Raw genomic sequence first — 20,148 nt, forward strand, 5'->3', positions numbered from 1 at the left:
CCCGCGCCCCACTCGCACACACCCGTAACACATGCTCATGAGCGCACAGACTGCCTTTCCTCCTCGACGAATACCTCCTTAATAAACCATACGTTTTCAATAAAAATGCTAATTATCTTTACACCGCAGCACAGCCAGATTAACACTGCTGCTGTAAGTCTGTGTGTGTGTGTATAAGAGATAGAAATGAAAAGAAAGAGGAAAAAAAGACAGCGAAGGCATCCGGGGTACATCTGTTCATCTGATTTCAGAAATTTGCAAAAATTGAAAAGATACTCACGAAGATATTAATGAATATTTATATGATTTTTAATGAATGTGAAACTAGACAGGCGACACATCCTCACAACAGGGCATTGCTGTTAGTCTTATTTTTCTGCTATTGTTTTCTAATATTCATTCAAAGCCCTTGCTTGGCATAATTGACAAGAAATAATCTTTGTCTTCTGCAGCTGTGGAGCTAAGTATTTGGTAGCGCAGTCTTAGTGGTTTTCGAAATGATCAGTCAAAGATACGGGATAGATATAACATGCCGCACCTCTGCAGAATTCAATTATGAGAGAAAGATTGAGAGAAGATGCTTTCTTGTTGACGTTTTTGTGGAAACAAGGACATTTTCTGGCAAGTTGTCATCGACCATATTCTCTCTGCTCCTCTTATAGCCACTCGCAGTGTCTGAATTAATACAAAAGACTTCTCATCTCTTGAGCCATTGTGCATGCTTGAGCTAACCTTGACAAAAGCTGGAGGTTTCAACAAATGTCTCACCAACCTATATTCACCCTGTCAAGTCCTGCGCACTGAAAGACGAATGACTGTGATTTGTGAAAAACTTTCATTTCTTACCCTTGTCATGGAGATTAAAAACAGATGCCTCAAAGAAAACAAAAGAGGAAAGATCCCGCAATGAGCTCACCAACAGAGGCATCCGATAATCTAGTGAAACAACGAGCAACAATACAAATTGAATGACATTTGTTTGACATTTTATGTGCCATTTGGTATACTTGTTGCCTCCACACATTTTCATTTAAAATCTATTACCTGCTTGCAACCTTGAACCCTGCGTGTTTTCGTATCGTGTCTGGGAGGTTGTATCAGAGCCTCAGGTGATGTGCAGTCCTTGTTGTTCGGTGTCATTAATCCCCGTCTTCTTAACCACAATGTGTCTTTTTGTATTGTCTACAGTATATGTGCGTGCATGTGTGTGCATTTGGTACATCGACATCTGTCCTTCCATTACACACACGCACACACACACACACCTCTGTTCAGACACACTATCTGCTTTCTTTTCCAGCTTTTCTCACAAGGGAACTGCTTCCTTGTGGTGAACCATTTTCTATCTTAACTCGTGGCAGCCCTCTCACACATGCACTTTCTCACACACATACACACCACACATCCACGCTTGTTTTAGGTTTAACACGATCTCCTTCCAGAGATTGCTTATTTATCGGGAGTTGTGCTAAGCCGCACCAGTTACCATGCATTTTTCATGAGCCTAGGATTTAATGGTTGCTTGTGTATGTGTGTGTGTGTGTGTGTGTGTGTGTGTGTGTTTGTGTGCACTCACGTGTGTCTGTGTGTCACATGTGTTTGTGTACATCCTGCGGTTGGTGATGAGCTTCGGCTTTAATGTGTTAAAGAATTTATGCATGTACTGTGCAATATGTAGTACATTTGTGCTATATATAAACATGTAGTCCAAATGTTTTCCTCCTCTCCTCTCCTCTCCTCTCCTCTCCTCTCCTCTCCTCTCCTCTCCTCTCCTCTCCTCTCCTCTCCTCTCCTCTCCTCTCCTCTCGGGGGACCAGTTCCATTCAGCAGGTCTCTAACGGGACTTGAGACACAAGGGCACTGCCTGCAGGATTAGGTTTCTGCCATGTTCACATTCCTCTCGGTCCCCCGGGGAGCAAGGTGGAATGGAATTCATATGTTTAAGAGGCTCCGAGCAAGTGTGCACATTTCATTGTGGGGCGACACGAACAACCCTCCGTCACACCTCCAAGGATAACGCTCTGAATATAATAGACAGGGAATCGGTTGTTGGGGTTAAAGCAAACCAGTGCATTCAGTATTCTTCCACCTCCACACGCAGATTGCTTGTACACACAAAGTCACACGGAGTAGGTGACATATACACAAAGCACTAGCTCACCCACTGTGCGTCAGAATGTGGCAGTTTTGGCTAGTCCACTGAAATGCAATCCCTGTAATCAAATCAATTTTCTGGTTTTCATTGCTCAGTTGCTATTAGCATACATTAAAGAGCTCATTATCTCAGGTCATCTTCTGTTGCTGTATTCTGTCTTTCACCATGCATAGGACCACCGAGTAAACCACCAGAGTGTGTGTGTGTGTGTGTGTGCGCTTTTGGTTGTTATGTCATAGATAGTATTGTGTGTTTACTCTTTGTATCCCACTACCCTCCCTGTCTGTCGGCATTGGCACGTTTGTGTCTGTTCCCCCATATGTGTGTGCATGTGTGTGTGTGTGACATATGTGAGATGCATTACTGTCAGATAGCTTCCCCATTGCAGCGCAGTCTCCTCAGACGCTTATGTAATGTTATTACCAATCACACATGGAGAGCATCCTGGCACGCTCACAAGGTTAGGATGAAATATGAGAACGATTATGGAGATCCGAGATTGTATTATCATGATTTCCTTATTATTGCATCATTAATCTATTTTTGTCTCTTGTCTCTTTCTTTCTCTCTCCCTCTTTTTTTTTTCTTCAAATATTTTGCCTATGGCTCATGCAGAAGTAGAACAAAAAGGTAAGTCTGAAACACGCAGACCCACATTCACACATGCACACATGCTCAAAAGCCGGGGTTGGATGTCACTTTTTGATGCCAGCGCCTGAAGCCTTTTGTACCTCGTGGCAGAGTGACATCGCTTTTCAAAGTCACTGCAGCTATATTAAGACAGCTTGATCTCAGCATATAGAGGCAATTTGGAAACACTGGTTTTCATTAGACACACTCTAGATCCATATTATTCCATGGTATCATGTTAGAATGTCACTTAACAAACTCTCCACGGGGTGAGCGCATTTTTATGATGAGCTGATGAACGGAGAATTACATTGACATTTAATATTTCAAATGCTTCCCCATGATATGAAAATGATGCCAGTGCTTTAACTAGCCAATGAAAATTCAATCAATATTCCCAGGCGTTCGCGTGGGATCTGGAATTATATTACTGAGATGAATGGGAAAACCACAATGCACATCTGGCCCGTCTGTGTGTGTATATGCTGTGTGTGTGTGTGTGTGTGTGTGTGTGTGTGTGTGTGTGTGTGTGTGTGTGTGTGTGTGTGTGTGTGTGTGTGTGTGTGTGTGTGTGTGTGTGTGTGTGTGTGTGTGTGTGTGTGTGTGTGTGTGTGTGTGTGTGTGTGTGTGTGTGTGTGTGACAACATTCCAGTTAAATTACAAAGGTCCCTATGACTCCGGTCGCACTGGTTTCCCAGAATTTACTGCATCTCCCACATCACTCGTAAAACATGACCCCAGTATTCCAATCCGGGAACACCGAGCATGGGGTGGGAAATGAAATATTGTAACAATTGGAGAAACAGCAGGCGATAAAAGTACACTACAGTTGGTTGTTTCTGACAGAAATAGAAGGGAAAGAGAGGAAGAAAGAGCTATGAGACTAATGAGGAGTCGGGAAGGGAGGGAGAAATGGGAATAGAGGGAACGGGGGAGGGGGGGGGGCTAGGACAAAATGTGCCATTTTCTCTCAGCTGTGAGAGCAGGGTATTATCTGTTGAATGGGAGGTATGCTGCTATGCTGTTGTGCCTACGAATGACAGGGACCATACAACATCCGAATTACAACACAATAAGCATAGCATGTCATCGTCACTCACTGGCGGTTAAGGTTAAGTTAAAACACAGTGTAACATTTATGAAAAGAGGCAAACATCACACGCACTGTCAGGGAATCTTTAGAGAATAGTTGACACTTCACAGCAACTGCACAAAAGCTTATCTAATGTGAAACTGTTGTTATTTGTTCCTCAGTATTTCTCTGCCCCGGCATTCTCCGAGGAGTCTACCAAAGTGAGCATTTATTCGAGTCAGATCACCAGTCTGGCGCCTGGTGCAAAGACCCCTTGCAGGCCTCGGACAAGATCTACTACATGCCCTGGACGCCGTACCGCACAGACACGCTGACAGAGTACTCATCAAAGGAAGACTTCATCGCAGGCCGTCCCACCACCACTTACAAACTCCCACATCGCGTGGATGGGACTGGCTTTGTGGTGTACGATGGCGCGCTCTTCTTCAACAAGGAGCGCACACGCAACATTGTAAAGTTTGACCTACGCACACGCATCAAGAGCGGCGAGGCCATAATCGCCAACGCCAACTACCACGACACTTCACCTTACCGCTGGGGGGGCAAGTCAGACATCGACCTAGCGGTGGATGAGAATGGACTTTGGGTGATCTACGCGACAGAGCAGAACAACGGGCGCATCGTGGTGAGCCAGCTGAACCCCTACACCCTGCGCATCGAAGGCTCCTGGGACACCAGCTACGACAAACGCTCGGCCTCCAACGCCTTCATGATCTGCGGAGTCCTGTACGTCGTCAAAACCGTCTATGAAGACGACGACAACGAAGGGACGGGGAACAAAATTGACTACATGTACAACACTGATAAGAGCAAGGAGATGACGGTCAACATACCGTTCCCCAACTCCTACCAGTACATCGCTGCAGTGGATTACAACCCCAGGGACAACCTGCTGTACGTGTGGAATAACTACCATGTGGTCAAGTATTCGCTGGACTTCGGCAACAATGGTAGGTCCCACCTCTTCCTCCTCCTCCCTCCCCATTGTTCATGTCTTTTTCCACATGATTTCTAACTAAGCACCTTTCTAATAAGAAGAAAGAGTACTATTCCCTACTAAATTTATTGGACACGCTGTGATATATATTTTTTTATTGTCAAATGAAATACCTTGTCATATTAGTCATGTTTTAATTTCGTTTTAATGATAAATGCTTTTTTGTTGTGACATAAGGGATACTTACAGCTACTAATCTTCCTCCAATAATTAATTCAGAAAATTACTTAAAAAGGAAGAAAAAGAAATGCACCATCTGTGCTGTTACGGTTCTCAATTATGACTATTCCCCCTGCCACCCCACCCATGGTATCTGCATGTTTTCAGCCTTCAAACCCCCCCCCCCCCCCCCCCCCCCCCCCCAAAAAAAAAAAAAAAAACCTTTAGAATCTTTAAAGAGCGACTTCCGGGCACAGCAGTGTCATTGAAATTACAGATGTCAGCACAGTTTCTATTTGTGGAAATGGTTGTACTTTATTAGTCAAGCAAGGAGTAATTCACAGAGACATCATAAAGACTACCTTGATGTCTACCTTTAGAGGAATGTCTGATGTTATGCTGAGTCTTGCATACTGTAAAAGCCTTTTTCCTTTAACTGTACCACTTGCCAGCCTTGCCTTTAGTTTCCTTGGCTGCTCAAGAGATCATAATTCATTCCTTGTGAATGGAGCCAAGAGCTTAAGCAGAAAGGAGGAACTAATAGCGCTTTCATACAGGACATATGAATACGATGACAATCTGAAGACACTTCAGCCTTTGTTTGACTGAAATGCAGTTCCATATTTCACTGATAAATCACAAACTCTCTGTGCGACAGGGCTGCTTGTGGTAATGAACACACATAGAATTATGACTCAATTGTGTTGTGAATTTTACTGGTTTGGTGCGCTCTTGTTGCTCCCAGCAACAGCACTCAACTGATTTTTAGCAAAAACCTTTTGATAAAGCTACTATGCATAACCTGCCCAGCACCAAACAGACAAAGTTAGCAAGCAGAAGCAAAAATATTTCCCAAAGTACTTGATATAAATAAAGCAAAAAGGAGAGTGAATATTGAATTTACATTAATCCACTGTGTTAATATGAGGCTGTTTGGCAATACATTTGCCACAGCAGCATGGCCAGTAATATGGAGATGGCCTAAATGTAAGTTATTGCTGCTCAAAATTTCGCCTCTTTAATTATTTGAGTCACACATATATAATTCAGGTCATCTCTATATTTGGTTGGTGGCAGAACTTTCAGTCGGAAACAAAACTTTCACACTTGGAAGGTCGGATGTAAAAGAAAATGGAGATTAAAGGTGAGTTTGATTAAAAAAAAAAAAAAAAAGATATGCCCTTTAATCTACTGTAAGATGCACATTAAATGCAGCTCAGATGGATCATCCACGATGCAGGTTGACTTGTGTTTCTGTATGAAAGGCTTGGCACAGTCTAACCCAGAGCGACTCTCCTTTAAACTCTGGGGTGACGTTAAAGTTCACCCCTCCACTCCTCTCTTCCCCTGGTTCGAAGGGCTTAGGCCCCTAGAGCCTGAAGGGCTATTTGCCCAGTGTAATTGCCTTTCAGCACCTTTCTATGGAGTGGTCAAGGCAGTCTGGCTGCGTGTCTTATTAAATGATGTCTGAATTAACACATGCTCTTACACGCAGTTAGGAGGCACAGTACAAGGAATTATAGAGAGAAGCAGCATTAAACTTGGTTTCTACCGATCAGTGTGCGTGAAGTGTGTGTGTGTCGGTCTATGAAGGGAGGTTGTGCTGTGAAAATGTGCGTATGTCTGTGTTTATGCATGTATAATGATGTGCATGCCAATGAGCTAGTGTGCTAATGTACTTAACGGTATGAGTTTGTGTTTCTCTATTCATGAGTGTGCATACGTGTTTATTGGTGTGCACTTGAGTGTGATCACTCTCATAATGGAGCTCTGGGTGTCTCAGGAGGCTCTAAAGAGGAGATCAATGGGGATTCAATGTGGAGAATGACCTCCAGTGCCCAGCAACAAGGCAGACTGCTGACCAGTGGGAGATAAATACATACAATCAATGCCGCCTCACTCCTGTACTCTCCTCCTCGCTCCGCTCCCTCACTCAATGAGGACAAGGAATAAATTAACTACCTGAACTGCATGATTTCCTCATTCTTCGGAAAATGAGGTGATAAGTCGATTCATTGAGGTTTTATTTTGTTGTTATAGCCGGCCCTTCAGTCCCTCTAAAGAAGCAGTGGGCAGTTTGAATTCACCGTAAATGTATCAAGCACATATTGAATAGTGACTATAGTCAGACATGCTGTGTTACAGTCCGGTGTTTTATTCCTTTTCCTTTTTCCGTAGCCAGTTCAGGAAACAGGCCAAGGAAAGGGGCCATTCTGAGGGTTTCCACTCATTACTGATGTAGCGTAATGTTTGCCCTGCTTTTGTTTCAGCTCAAATGGACTTCTTAAAAGATATGAAATGTGACAGGAAATGGGCCATAGAGTAGGAGGAGGCAGAGGCAGGCCACTCTGGACTTTGTGTAATTTGGGTCCGACTTGGAGAGCACCAATTACTGTGTTGTGTCTGTCTAATTTGGTAACATTGGACAGTTTAGAAGAGGCCAGTGTACAAACATCTGAATGTGTACACTTTACTTTGGCACACTTTAAAGATTACCCACTGTAATCATCCCTAATATACATGGGATGAAGGTGGTCGTAGCCTCTATGACGTCACCCATAGGATTCTGAAGAATGGTTTTGTAGCTCAGAGTGGGCTGCTTTACTGCTGCCATCTTGGCAGTGTCCAGTTTCACCAAACTCTTGGCTAATCCAGTTTGGAGTTTAGAGCCAAGAGGAGGAGCCAAGACTTCGGTGAATACCAGTTTGTAGCAACCATACGCTCACCCATCTGTCACTCAACGTGGCAAACCCTTAATTAGGGTTAGGTATATGACCAAAACTGTTTTTGTACCAGGCAGTAAACATGTTTATTTCTGCTCGTTCCTGGATAGTTTGGGGATTTTAACTTTGGAGCCAGTGGCGATTCACTGTTGGGACCACCCTCAAGCAGCCAGTCAAACAACTGCAGTTTTACTGTAGGTACTCGCATCTTGGCTTCGTTTTTCCGCCATAGAGGTTGCTGCTTGATCAAAGTCAATACTTTTATATATGTATCATAAGTCATAACTTTACTTATTCTGTACTATGACTCAAGATGAGATGCTTGAGATGTTTTTCTTATTTTCACCTCAAAGTATACAGCATTGAATAAAGTATGGCATTGACCCTGGTATTGAAAAATGTAAATGTCTAACATGAAGAAGAAGAAGGAAAAGAGAGAAAAAAATCAGGTTTAGTTCACCTTAGGCCGACAGATAATATAAAGATTTCCTCCCCTGTATTCCATCATATCGTTGATGCAGCATGCAGCTGAAAATGATGTTTTTGAAATGCATATTCTTCCTCCCCTGGTACTTAAGAAGAAAGTGCACTGCCTCTCTACATTTATTGTTTCACATGTCTGTTTGTGTTTCTTCTTTGTCTGTTAAATCCTCATTTTTTTTATCTCTGTCTCTCACACAAACATTCACAATGGCAGGAATCTCAATATTTCCCCTCCTCATATATCTTTCTCTTTTACTCTGTGTTTCTCAGTGTTTTCCACTCTGTCGTCCTTATCTCCTGCCTAATCTGTCCTCCTTTTCTGCACCCAACCCCTCTTCCGCATCACACAAGGCCATTTCATCGAGTGTTCTTAGATGTATATATTATAGAGGCCTAGCTCATAGATGCCTTCATAAAGACAGAGTCAAAGTCATTTTTCTCTGCATCACCCTTTCCTCCTACCCCACACTCCCCAAACACTCTCTACTGTTTATGGACTTGTTTCATCATGTCTTCTTACATGCATATTATAGAGGCTTGCCCTACGCAAGCGGCATGGCTCCAATGAAACATTTGAATTATTTATTACCTCCAGTCTGCCACACTAAGGAAAGTTTTCCCAACAAAGTCGCAAAATTATTCATGTTATCTGCATCTTTGGGAGGGGAGGGGCAAACAGGGCTATAAATGAATAGATCCCATTTTGTACACACGGCCTTTCCATCCGTGTCTCACTCTTGCTTTCTCTCTCTCTCCTCACTTTCTTTTGCCACCAACCTTTTTTTGTTCTTTCTTCTTTGGTGCAAATGTTCACATGCTCAGGGTCTTACAAATACTTAATGTTCTTGTGCTGTTTCACTTTGCCTCTTTAAGGTGATGATCTACTTAAGTCCTGACGTTCTGGTGAGATAATCTGATCTGCATATTCTCCAGGATAAAAACCAACACACTGAAATTGGTATAAAAAGAAATTTGGAACGAGCCACCCCGGAGATATTTTTGTTCTGCAGTACATAGATGTTAATCAGAAGGAAACAATAACACACTGTTTTACAATAGATACCAAGAATTTTATATTAATGACCTCAACTTTATCAGAACAACTCATGCATGAGCATTCCTTCTGTGCAAGATTATTTCAGTGTTTTCACACGTGGGCTGCTTCTACAGTTGAGTGAATCAGTATCAACCACCAAACCTTACACTCATATATAGTATGGCTATCTCTAAGTAATGTTGCACAAAATAGTGATCAATGAAAAATATACATACTACTCCTATCAATACATAGAACAGTGCAAAGGAGAAGAGCTGTGTGTATGTGAGAGTCAAATACACTAGTGGTCACTGTTTGAATACATTTTACCAGACTTTTGAAAAGTCAATTAATACAAACCCAGTGCTTATAAAGAAGTCAAAAGTCCTCAGTTGTAATTTACAAAATAAATCAAGGGAATTCTTTGTAATCCATTAAATACACAGGTACATAAAGGGGTGACCTCTACTTGCCACACTAGCCACTCTGTCAGTTTACGGAAATTTAAAGGTTCACCTTTGAACTCTTAATGGCCTGAACACAGAGTTCCATTTCCTAAGGAAGTCAAGCATGGAGTATCTATTGTCTTTGCCCCCTCTCTTCTTCTCTCCTCTCCTCTACTCTCTACTCTCCCCTCCCTTCCCCTCTTCAACATTTCCTGAGAGAATAACAATAGTTAATGACCTGAGTGGAGACCCTTATGTCGCACCAAGTTTTTTGTGTGTGTTGAGGTTGTGTACAGTTTGTGAAATCTTTAAGTTGTTCTCACCACTGGGAACTCACCCGCAGAAAAAATATTCAGTATTTTTTTTTTAATTTATATTTTTTACTTCTAATTTTGGGAGAGAATATAAAAAAATTGAAAAAAGCAATCATGAAGTTGTTGGTCTCAGATTCAGAACTTTTCATAATATATCTCTTGGCTCTCATTTCAAAGTCATACATCTATAGTCTCATCAAAATAAAGTAAAGATGGTGTCCTTCACAACTTAAGTCTACAGTACCCTCCTGCTCCCACCTCTGTCCCCCACTGCCTGTTTCTCTACCTTCCTCCTCTCCACCCATCTCCCTTTTTCCCAAATAGATTACGACACGGCCATCTCAGCAGAGACTGAACTCTGCTTCACAGAGTCTGTTGCACCTGTTCCTTGCCTGCAGTGTGTCCTTATCGATTGGATTGCCCCAGCCAGGCCTCTGCTTGCATTTGGCCTCCGCACTGCCTCCCTTCTGCCAAACAGCAGATGCCAAATTAAGCAGGCCTAGCCAGGACGACAGGGGTGTAAGGAAAGCCCACAGCTTCGCAGGAAGTAAATACAGAAGAAAACAGCGAGTAGCGCATGTCGCCATAGTTGTGTCCTATTCAGATTTCATTTTTGAATCATGAAAAAAAAGAAATTGCAGGAGGGCAACAGAGTGGATACCATCTTAATCTCTAAATGATGGGGCATGGTGATAAATTATGGGGAACAAAATATTGAATAGCCACAGGGTCACTTACTAGAGGCTACAACTCTCATTCTAACACAGTAATAGGATTTTGCTGGATGCCTGCTGTATATTTATGCTTGTTGTCCTTGCAGGCTTGACATAAATTTGATGCCTGTCTGGACTAACAGAGGGCAAAATCAGGACTTTAAAGGAATATGCTGATGATTCCTTCCATTATTATACAGAATAACAAAAATTAAAAAGTAAAAAAAAATTGGCCTGTCCCATTAGCTTTCTTGCTTTGAACAAGGGAACTTCCCCTGATTAAGAACGAAGCATGTAATTGGCAAACTTGCCGCAGGTGTCTCCGACCTCAGCGGAGGGATGACACGAATATGCAACTGGCAAGCCAGCAGGGCTGAGCGGTGATGTGTCTGTATGTGAAACATTAGCTGTGGAACGTGGTTGTGCCTGGCAGCCATTTTGAGGGAGGCTCTATTAGTTGAGGTTGTTTTCTATCTCCAAGTATCACTGCTTTGAAGTGCTCCATTCTGTCTTATCAGCAGGCTCGAGCCACTCGCCACGAGCTCTGTGTGTGTGTGTGTGTGTGTGTGTGTGTTGCATTGCACAGAAGTGAGTAAAAAGTAAATTTCTGTTCAATCCAGCATGCGTGCGTGCTTGTCTGTTGCTTGCTGCAAAAGTGAGCACAAAGTAAGTGTCTGTCTCTGTGTGTGTGCGTGCGCGCGCGTGTGTGTTGTGAGTGCGCTCTCCAGCCATAGGGGCAGTGCGTTATCGCAGTATGCAGCCCTATTCAATGTCTGTGCTACTATCCAACCTAGAAAGCTTTGTGCCCTCCAGTCAGATTATCATTTTGCTGTTACCCCTCTGGATCTATTCCTCCCTACTGTTCAGGATGGTGTGTGTGTATGTGTGTGTAGTGGCAAGGAGGAAGTAACTTTTAAGGAAACTGCAGGAAACTAATCATCTTGCATATTAAAGATGTATAATAGACACTGTGTGACACTCAGTCTGTGAAACTTCTCTCTTCTTAAGTCAAATCTTTTCTCTCTTTGCCTCTGTATCACTCCTCCTCTCTTCCACAGTGCCAGTGTTTGTCCACTGCCTTTCTGACAATGTGGGAAAGTTGCCAGGGGAAGTTGGTTTTCCCTCCCTGCCTTCCACCTTTTTGTGTTGTGGATTTACGATCCCTCTGTTTACCGAATGTGAAGTCAACAGGCGCCTTCTCGGCAACAGAGTAAAGGCAGAGACAATCAGTCTCACCCGCACAGAAAAACATTGCCCCACACACACACAAACATACACACACACACACACACAGTCAGATGTCAGATGATCATGTGCTAGCATCCCAGGCTGACCGACAGCATCTCTGTGGCCCCTCCAGTGTGGTGACAGTCAGATAGACAACCTCAGGAACAAGTTTACTGCCAGCCTGCCATTGTCTCACCTTCCCCTGGGCTCGCTACAGGTCAGCAAAATAAACACAACAACATAGAATATAATGGAATAGAAAATAATGGGCAGCAAAGCAAACTCATCATTCCTAGTAACTGCTCCAGCAGATGGGGGTTGTCAGGTGTTATGGACCTTTAAATGTTTATATGTTTATTTTTCTGAGCACTTTGAACACTTCCCAGTCACGTTAGGTTGAGACTTGATGTCCATTCTTGGCTTTGGTAACCAGAAACAAAACAACACAACTTGCTCTTGATTTTAACCAACAGAATAGAATTGGGACATATCAGCCATGAGTGGTCTTGTATCATTGTGATATGCTCATATTGTTCTACCGTTACACAAACAAATATTGTTCAAATTAATTATCCCACGTAAACTGTAATTAAAAGCTGAAAAACATTGGTGGCTGAGGGTTCTTTATATATTTAATGGTTATTGTTGAATTCAATACTGGAAAAATAGTGGAGCAAACCTCATTAAATTAAAAAATAATTACATCTTGCATGCATTTACAGTGCACCCCCACCCCACACTTCCAAATGTGTTTGGAAGTCCGTTATTTAAAAATGTGATTATGTGATGTCGGTTTTAAGACCAGTGCCCAGCATTTGATTTCATCTCAATTTCTCCAGAGTGGCTGTTGACATGATGATGTATCATATATGTAATATGATTCCTGGTTTTTCTTCTTATGCACATCTGTCAAAATATGTCAGCCCCAAGCGTTTGGAAGGGCACAGAGTAAAAAATCCTTAAGTGAACAACTTGTACTGAGTTTGTGAGTGTGTCTTTGCTTTGTGTCACACGGTTGTTCTTGTGGCATTCGTCTCTGCAAAGAGCGCAACGTTTAGGTTAGCTGACATCATGAAGTTGTCGTAACGCATTTACTCACAGCTTCCTAACCTGAAACGCAGGGAGATATGTCAGTCCCCGTGAGTACAACCTCTAGCCTTTTTCTCTATAAATGTTTCATGAAGCTGTTATGTCACGCTCCTGTAGTTCCCCACAGCATCTTTTGCAGCATCTTTGTGATGTCGGTGATAAATTCATCACTTTACAAGTCTTGTTTTTCATCTAAATGCTGCAAAAGAGCAAATGAAAAGGAGGACAAAGTAAAGACACGGGCGAGCACACATAAGAGAGAGTGTATTAAGAACTAGAAGTTAAAATAGGTAGGGATATGAAGGGAACAAAAGTGACGTAAAAAAAAGTGATCAAATCAGGTGGAAATTGTCAGGAGCAGAGAAGAGAGATAGAGATGCATGGGCAGTGAAGTGCTGTGGCCCCTTGTCTGTGATGCTTGCAGTCTTTTGTGTTACCTCACCCCAAGCTGCCAGCCCCTGTGTTTTCTGCCCTGTACTCAAATGACAGCAGACATCAACCTCAGACACACACACACACACGCACGCACGCGCACACACACACCATTACTCTTCTATTGTTGTGGCAGAGCCCCTAATGGAGCTTCCCGTTTGAGTGCAGATAGGCTCACATACACACACACACACACACACACACACACACACACACACACACACACACACACACACACACACACACACACACACACACACACACACACACACACACACACACACACACACTGTTTCGTAAGTACACACTCGCAGATTGACAGCTAGTCCCTAGGCCACTGCTGCCACGCATGATTGATGGCAATGTTCCGTGGAGAATGCATGAGGCAGGGCGGCAGTGATTCAGGAACGTGGAGCAGCACAGTTTAGGTACGGGAACACTCCATTGAATTGTGGAGGAAGAGAACAGAACGTACAGGAGGAGCGGGATGCTACATGGCTGTCAGTCACCCAGACAGACTGACAGAGGAGGGGAGAAAGACAGAGAGAGCGACAGAGTCTTTAATTACTTAAAATCCACAGGAAGGGACAACTCCAGTTCACAGTAAATAATACAAACTAAACACCCACTCAATTCTTTCCACCCATGCACACACTTCACTCTCCACACTTGCACCTTCACATGATCAAGGAAGGAACTGCATTTTTTTTTTAAATCACACAAAGAAAAAAACTAAATGAACATCAAACACAAATCCGACCATGCAGAGAGCAGGTTCTTGGAGATTAGGCACATGTTGGATTTAGCCTAACCGTATGCAGTCAATATTCATATAATCACATCACTTTTCTTGAGCACCACAGAAAGCTCCCTTTGAGAAAAGACCTTCCAATGTCAATGACCAGCATGTAGTACTGTACATGTTATGGCCTAAGGCGCACCAAGTCCTTTAGACAGAGCAACACAAGTGCCTGCTTTTAATCGAAAGGCACCAAAAATCATATGGAGTTTTAACATCAAGGCAGACTTAAGGCTGAACAAGGTAACTTCTCGCTGTTTGCTACCCCAACTGGCATTGAGCGATAGCAGAACTTTTGAGAGCTCGAAGGACTTCATTACCCAGAAATCATGTAGCGTGATGTCGATATATTGCACACACTTTTGAAAAGGGGAAATCTAATTCATAGTAGCTGCTTGGCATTGGAGCTGGTAAGAAAAATATTTTCAGGCAAAGTTCAGCCTGGTTCGGTCTTTCTGAATAGTAGAGTATTTCACTCTCAGATTTTGGTTTTCTTCAGTCAATGACTTGACTCAGAACCTGAGATTCTAAATTATATATTTCTGTTATAAAACTAGCATAACATGAAATAGAGTTCATATTTGAGTTGCTTTCTGAAATAGTTGCCTCCATGTTTATGTTTGTTTGCCTCCGTTTGTTGATGTGCTTGCCTTTATGTGTATTTATGTGTGCTTACTTTATGTGCAGGAAATACACATGGGTTTTAAATAGGAAGACAAAGCACTGTTGTCACAAGTCTGCCGTGGCTGAAGGCGTTATGTTTTCAAGTGGACTGTCTGTCCATCCCATTCCCAAGAACACAATATCTCACATCTCACACCTCACAGCATCCCACAACAACACCACAGCACATTTTTTTCAAATTTGTAACAAACATTCACTTGGACTGAAAAAACAACAACTTGAAATGATTCTTGTGGTCAGTGGTCAAAGGTCAAGGTCACTGTGACCTGATCTTCTCTCAGAGAGACTTACATTACATCTGCCACAATCATTTTATACAATCTTTTATATTTTAACAGTGATGATATTTTGTAGTCAGTCAAAGGTCAGCTTCACTGTGACATCATAATGCTCGGCAGAAACACTTCTGGGCATTACTCAGGAACTGTAACTCCTATTACTCACTTCCCAAAGGGAAGGAAAGAATATTTTCTTCAAGTAATTCTAGTTTGTAACTGTACAGGCCTGCAAGCAAGGATCACACGGTTGTACTTGTGTCTAACCAGGTGCAAAGGAATAAAGTTTAAAGTGTAAAAATTAACTACAGCGCTAATCACAACCACACTAATTAGCACAATGTGGAGCCGCTGCAGGTTTAAATTTAACACATAGGTTGTGGGTTTGTTTTCTGTAATTGCACGTTTCTAAAAATGTTCTTGAGTGTAATCTACATATTCGAGTGTTCGCAGTGACAGATAAAGCTATTCCCTGCTTTGTTACTAAGAAAAGATGCAGCTTTAGAAAATGGGCTACACCTGTATGCAATATAACGCATAATGACTTCCAAATGATTTGAGGCCAATAAAATAATTCAAAGGGAAAGTGAGGGAAAAGTGTAAATAATTATTTCCGTCTACTCAACTTTCGATCCTGCAGTATTGATTTGTACCACATGCGACTGAAAGCAATGAACAGATGGAGAGAGACACATTGGTATAATGTAGTATGTTCACAAGAGGACACTGCAAGACTTTACAAACACGTGCTCTTTCCCTCTCTCTTCCTATAACCTCATCCCTTCATTCTTTATTTCTGTCCCCTGAACGGGGTCAATGTGAATAATTGAGCCTTTTTACAATGAAATATTGACAATAAAAGACTGCGCCGTATGCATTTAAGTGGCCTTTCTGCCTGCTGTGATGTCATGGTTTTATAAATCATGCATGATTTTGAAAGAATGTTTTTTTCTGCCAGGTTAGGCAGCAAGCACCACTACTGTGCACCAGTCCCGCAGGGAAGACTGGCAACCTTGTGCACACTTGCAGGACAATCCAATTGTTGCTCATGACTGGAGATTTTGGATTTATACGTCAGTACAATGATTGAACCGCTTCGGCACAAATATAACTGTAATAGCTGACTTTATTGTTTGGAAAGATGTTTTGATTTAGAGAGCAACTGATAAACCCCAATAAGGTCTGTTGTATGACCAGAATGACTGAGGGTGAAAGACACTGGGTGTCATTAGAAACATGAGCTACTCTCTGTCAAAGCTATTTAGTGCTGTGTAAATGAGTCCCTGATAATGTAACTGTGTAGATCGCCATAATATTTTTATGCTAAAGCAGATGCTCTGCTCAAATTTTGAGCTCTTGCACTCTCAGGTGCTCTGTTTCCATCAGTTCTAACACTGTTATTTCTCTTTTCTCTTTAGACTATCGGCCTCCTCCCATGATGCCCCCTATTCGAGGAGGGGGAGGAGGAGGAGGAGGAGGAGGTCCAATTGGAGGTGGAGGTTCTTCCTCCTCGTCTACCAGCCGTACCACCACCACTCGTTCCCCTCCTTACTACACCACCCCAAGGCCTCTCCTCACCACCTCTCCGGGACAGCGCTACCGAACCACCACCACGATTCGTCAGCCCATCCTGATTCCTGGAGGAGGCTCGTCCTCAGACACCAATCAGATTCCCGACACCAACCAGAAAGCTGGAGGACGCTCTCCGCCAGTGCAGATCCCTCCAGCCGCCCCACAGCCCCCTGCTCTGCCTCCACAAGACTTCTGTAGCCCCAGGGTGACGGCCGACATATCGTGGCCCCGGACGCAGCAAGGCCAGACAGCCAAGCAGCCCTGTCCAGTAGGGACACTGGGTAAGAAAGATGCATGGGTTCATTATGGGGAAATTCCATTGTGGACCAGTGAATGTGTGGGTAAAGATTGTGTGAAATCTTTGTAAAGTTCAGTGTTTTTTTGTTGCTAATTAGGATTTTGTGTTTATGCTTCACTGTCTGTTGCAGTCTTCTTTGGGGCCGATCTCTCAAAGTAAAAAATATCAATGCTATACAGTAGTTATGATCTGGAGATGCTCAGATTCCAATACTAGTCTTGGAAATGATGAAACTCAATATACTGGATCTGTTTCACGCCTAGATAAAACAACACTTTTCCAGGAAATCAAGTCTTCTTCACTGCTGTGAAACAGTTCAATCAATTATGGAAAATTATTACATTTCGACTTAGTAAGCCAGATACACATATTGTGAGACTATTGACTGCAGATTTAAACAGATGAAGACTCTGTGACCTCACCCATAGTTTTCTGAAGAGCAGCTTTGAAGCTCAGAGTGGGCTGCTCTGAACTTTGAACCTTAATAATGTTATATAAAAATTCACTGTCCATACAGTTGTTGTGAAGAACTGACTCAGTTCAGGAGTGAGGAACAGAAATCAGTGCCAAGTTGTAAAAAAAAAATGATACCGGAACATACTGAGAAAATTGAAAACAACACTGAGAAATGAACCATCCTCTGAACCTGTACCGAAATGTACCAATCCCCAAAAGATTCCTTTAGTCAAGTTAATATGTTTATTGAGCACATTTAAAACTGATGAAGGCTGACCAAAGTGTATTTCAATTACTGTCAGTTAATTTTGATTGTTTAATTGCATTTTTCATCAGTTTGTTATTTTTAAATGAGCTCCATAAATGAATTGACTTGACTTACCTCAACAGTTGGATCATTAAAATGAAATGAAAATAAATAGATTAATGTGGTGAATGGAATACACTAAATAAAATTAAAGCAGTCACGTTACCCCAGTGATAACGGCAAAGGCTCAAAAGCATTTTCAAAAAGATGGGTCTCAAAGACGAAAATTGGAAGTGGAAGTGCATGGGGAAGACCTGATAAACTTTTCCACAGCGTGCTCAGCCACCCTTTGATTTTGATTTTGAGTGGGATGGAGAGGAGTAGGATCTAAGGGGTCTTAGGGGGCTGTTACAAAGTGAAATATATGTATTGCCCTGTGAAAATGTGGTAAAATAGTATAAATTCTCGCAATACACTACCGTTTTAATCAGTTAGCTCATATGACAAGGCTGATTCCTCAATCCTCCAACTGCAATCCACACACACACACACACACACACACACACACACACACACACACACACACACACACACACACACACACACACACACACACACACACACACACACACACACACACACACACACACACACACACACACACACACACTGCACACACAATCTGCTTAGTGAACCCCAGGCACCTCAAGAGACTTTGTGTCTCCTGGTGAATGTCAGTGCTGTCTTACCCTGTTTGTTTTGCTTGTTTTGCAGGCGTGGCCACATACGTGTGCATGGCCCATTTGGGATACTGGGATCCTCAAGGCCCTGACCTCAGCAACTGCACGTCACCCTGGGTCAACCACATCATGCAGAAAGTAAGTCTGAAAGCTGCTGCTGGCCCTCATGGCTACTATTGAGCCCTAGTTTTAGGATTTGTATTATGGATATAGTCCTGCAGCAATTTCTCATGCATGAAGATGCAGTGACCACAGGGAAAGATTTAGGCCACATATCCATCTTGATTTGTTATCCCTAATTCGTGTTTGAGATCTGAGAGTTTTTTTTATAAAGCCTTGGGGGAATAATATTGTCCAATAAGGTCATCTGTCGTACACTGCTGTCATTATAATAGGTTAACAGGCACCATGAAAGGCTGATCTGCATAGAATCAATTGGTTTTGCATGGAAAATGTTACTTTCTCAGGTTCGTCAAGATACTTCTATTCTGGAAAGTGCTGGCCTTGTTACTTTCAGCAGTTTCAGTTTATTGCTTTGTGTCTGTTCTCACATGAGCCAAAAGGCTTTAGAGATTTTCTTCAAAAGATGAAACATGGCAAATGGTCCCTGTGAAATCAGCATTGGAGCAGAGGTGCTAAATTATGAGTTGTTTCTGTAAAGAGTTATTAAATGTCTTTAAGGACACTTTATGAAACACTGGTTTCCTCTTGCCCCTTCAGCTAACCTATTTTTCTTTTCGTTTTTTTTTCTCAATTCTTTTTGGTCCCACATCCCTCCCTCACTCGCAACCCCCACCTCCATTCCTCTACTCCTAACTCTCACTGCACTGTCCTTCTTCTCCTGTCCTTAAATATTTCTTGTCTATTACTGTACTCTTTTCATTCCTCTTTCTCACTTTCCTCTTCATGCTTTCGCTAACTTTTTCTCCTCTTCCTTTGCTTCTTACCTCATCTGACTTCTTTGCCTCCATCAATCTTCCTCTTACTTGACTTTGTTCCCCCGTCACTGTGTTTGGCTCCCAGCTTCGCTCGGGTGAGACGGCAGCGATTGTAGCCAGGGAGCTGGCAGAGCAGACCAAAGGGCTTCTGCGTCCTGGCGATGTGACATCCACAGTCCGGGCTATGGCCCAGCTGGTTGAACTGCTGGATGTCCAGCTCAGGAACCTCACCCCCGGGGGCAAGGACAGCGCTGCCCGCAGCCTCACCAAGGTACTGCCTCACGCTTTAAGATTCAAGACACACTTGTATTTGGAAGTTAATGCATGGTGAGTGAGTGAGTGAGTGAGTGAGTGAGTGAGTGAGTGAGTGAGTGAGTGAGTGAGTGAGTGAGTGAGTGAGTGAGTGAGTGAGTGAGTGAGTGAGTGAGTGAGTGAGTGAGTGAGTGAGTGAGTGAGTGAGTGAGTGAGTGAGTGAGTGAGACTTTCTTGCAGGCACTGGAACAGGGAAGGATGAGAGGGTAAATGACAAAGAAAAGTAATAAAAGAAAGAATGATGAGAGAGAGAAAGGGGAACGGATAGAGGGACTCTTTCAAGATGATTGTAAGATGAATAGCATCAGTGGTTGGTGTTTTTGTCTTGCA

General features: G+C 42.7%; 1 protein-coding gene across 1 annotated transcript in view; it reads left to right on the forward strand.

Annotated features, from left to right (window-relative positions):
* The window catches only part of adgrl3.1 (adhesion G protein-coupled receptor L3.1), a 108,373-nt gene that overhangs the window by 52,175 nt on the left and 36,050 nt on the right, over positions 1-20,148 (forward strand). Inside the window, exons 6-10 of the mRNA XM_083971532.1 lie at positions 2,771-2,785; positions 4,040-4,828; positions 16,674-17,108; positions 18,603-18,706; positions 19,592-19,777. Coding sequence (XP_083827658.1) covers positions 2,771-2,785; positions 4,040-4,828; positions 16,674-17,108; positions 18,603-18,706; positions 19,592-19,777 — 1,529 coding nt within the window. The remainder of the gene's footprint in view (positions 1-2,770; positions 2,786-4,039; positions 4,829-16,673; positions 17,109-18,602; positions 18,707-19,591; positions 19,778-20,148) is intronic.

Source organism: Trachurus trachurus (assembly GCF_905171665.1).
Source record: "Trachurus trachurus genome assembly, chromosome: 1".
Classification (NCBI taxonomy): Eukaryota; Metazoa; Chordata; class Actinopteri; order Carangiformes; family Carangidae; genus Trachurus; species Trachurus trachurus.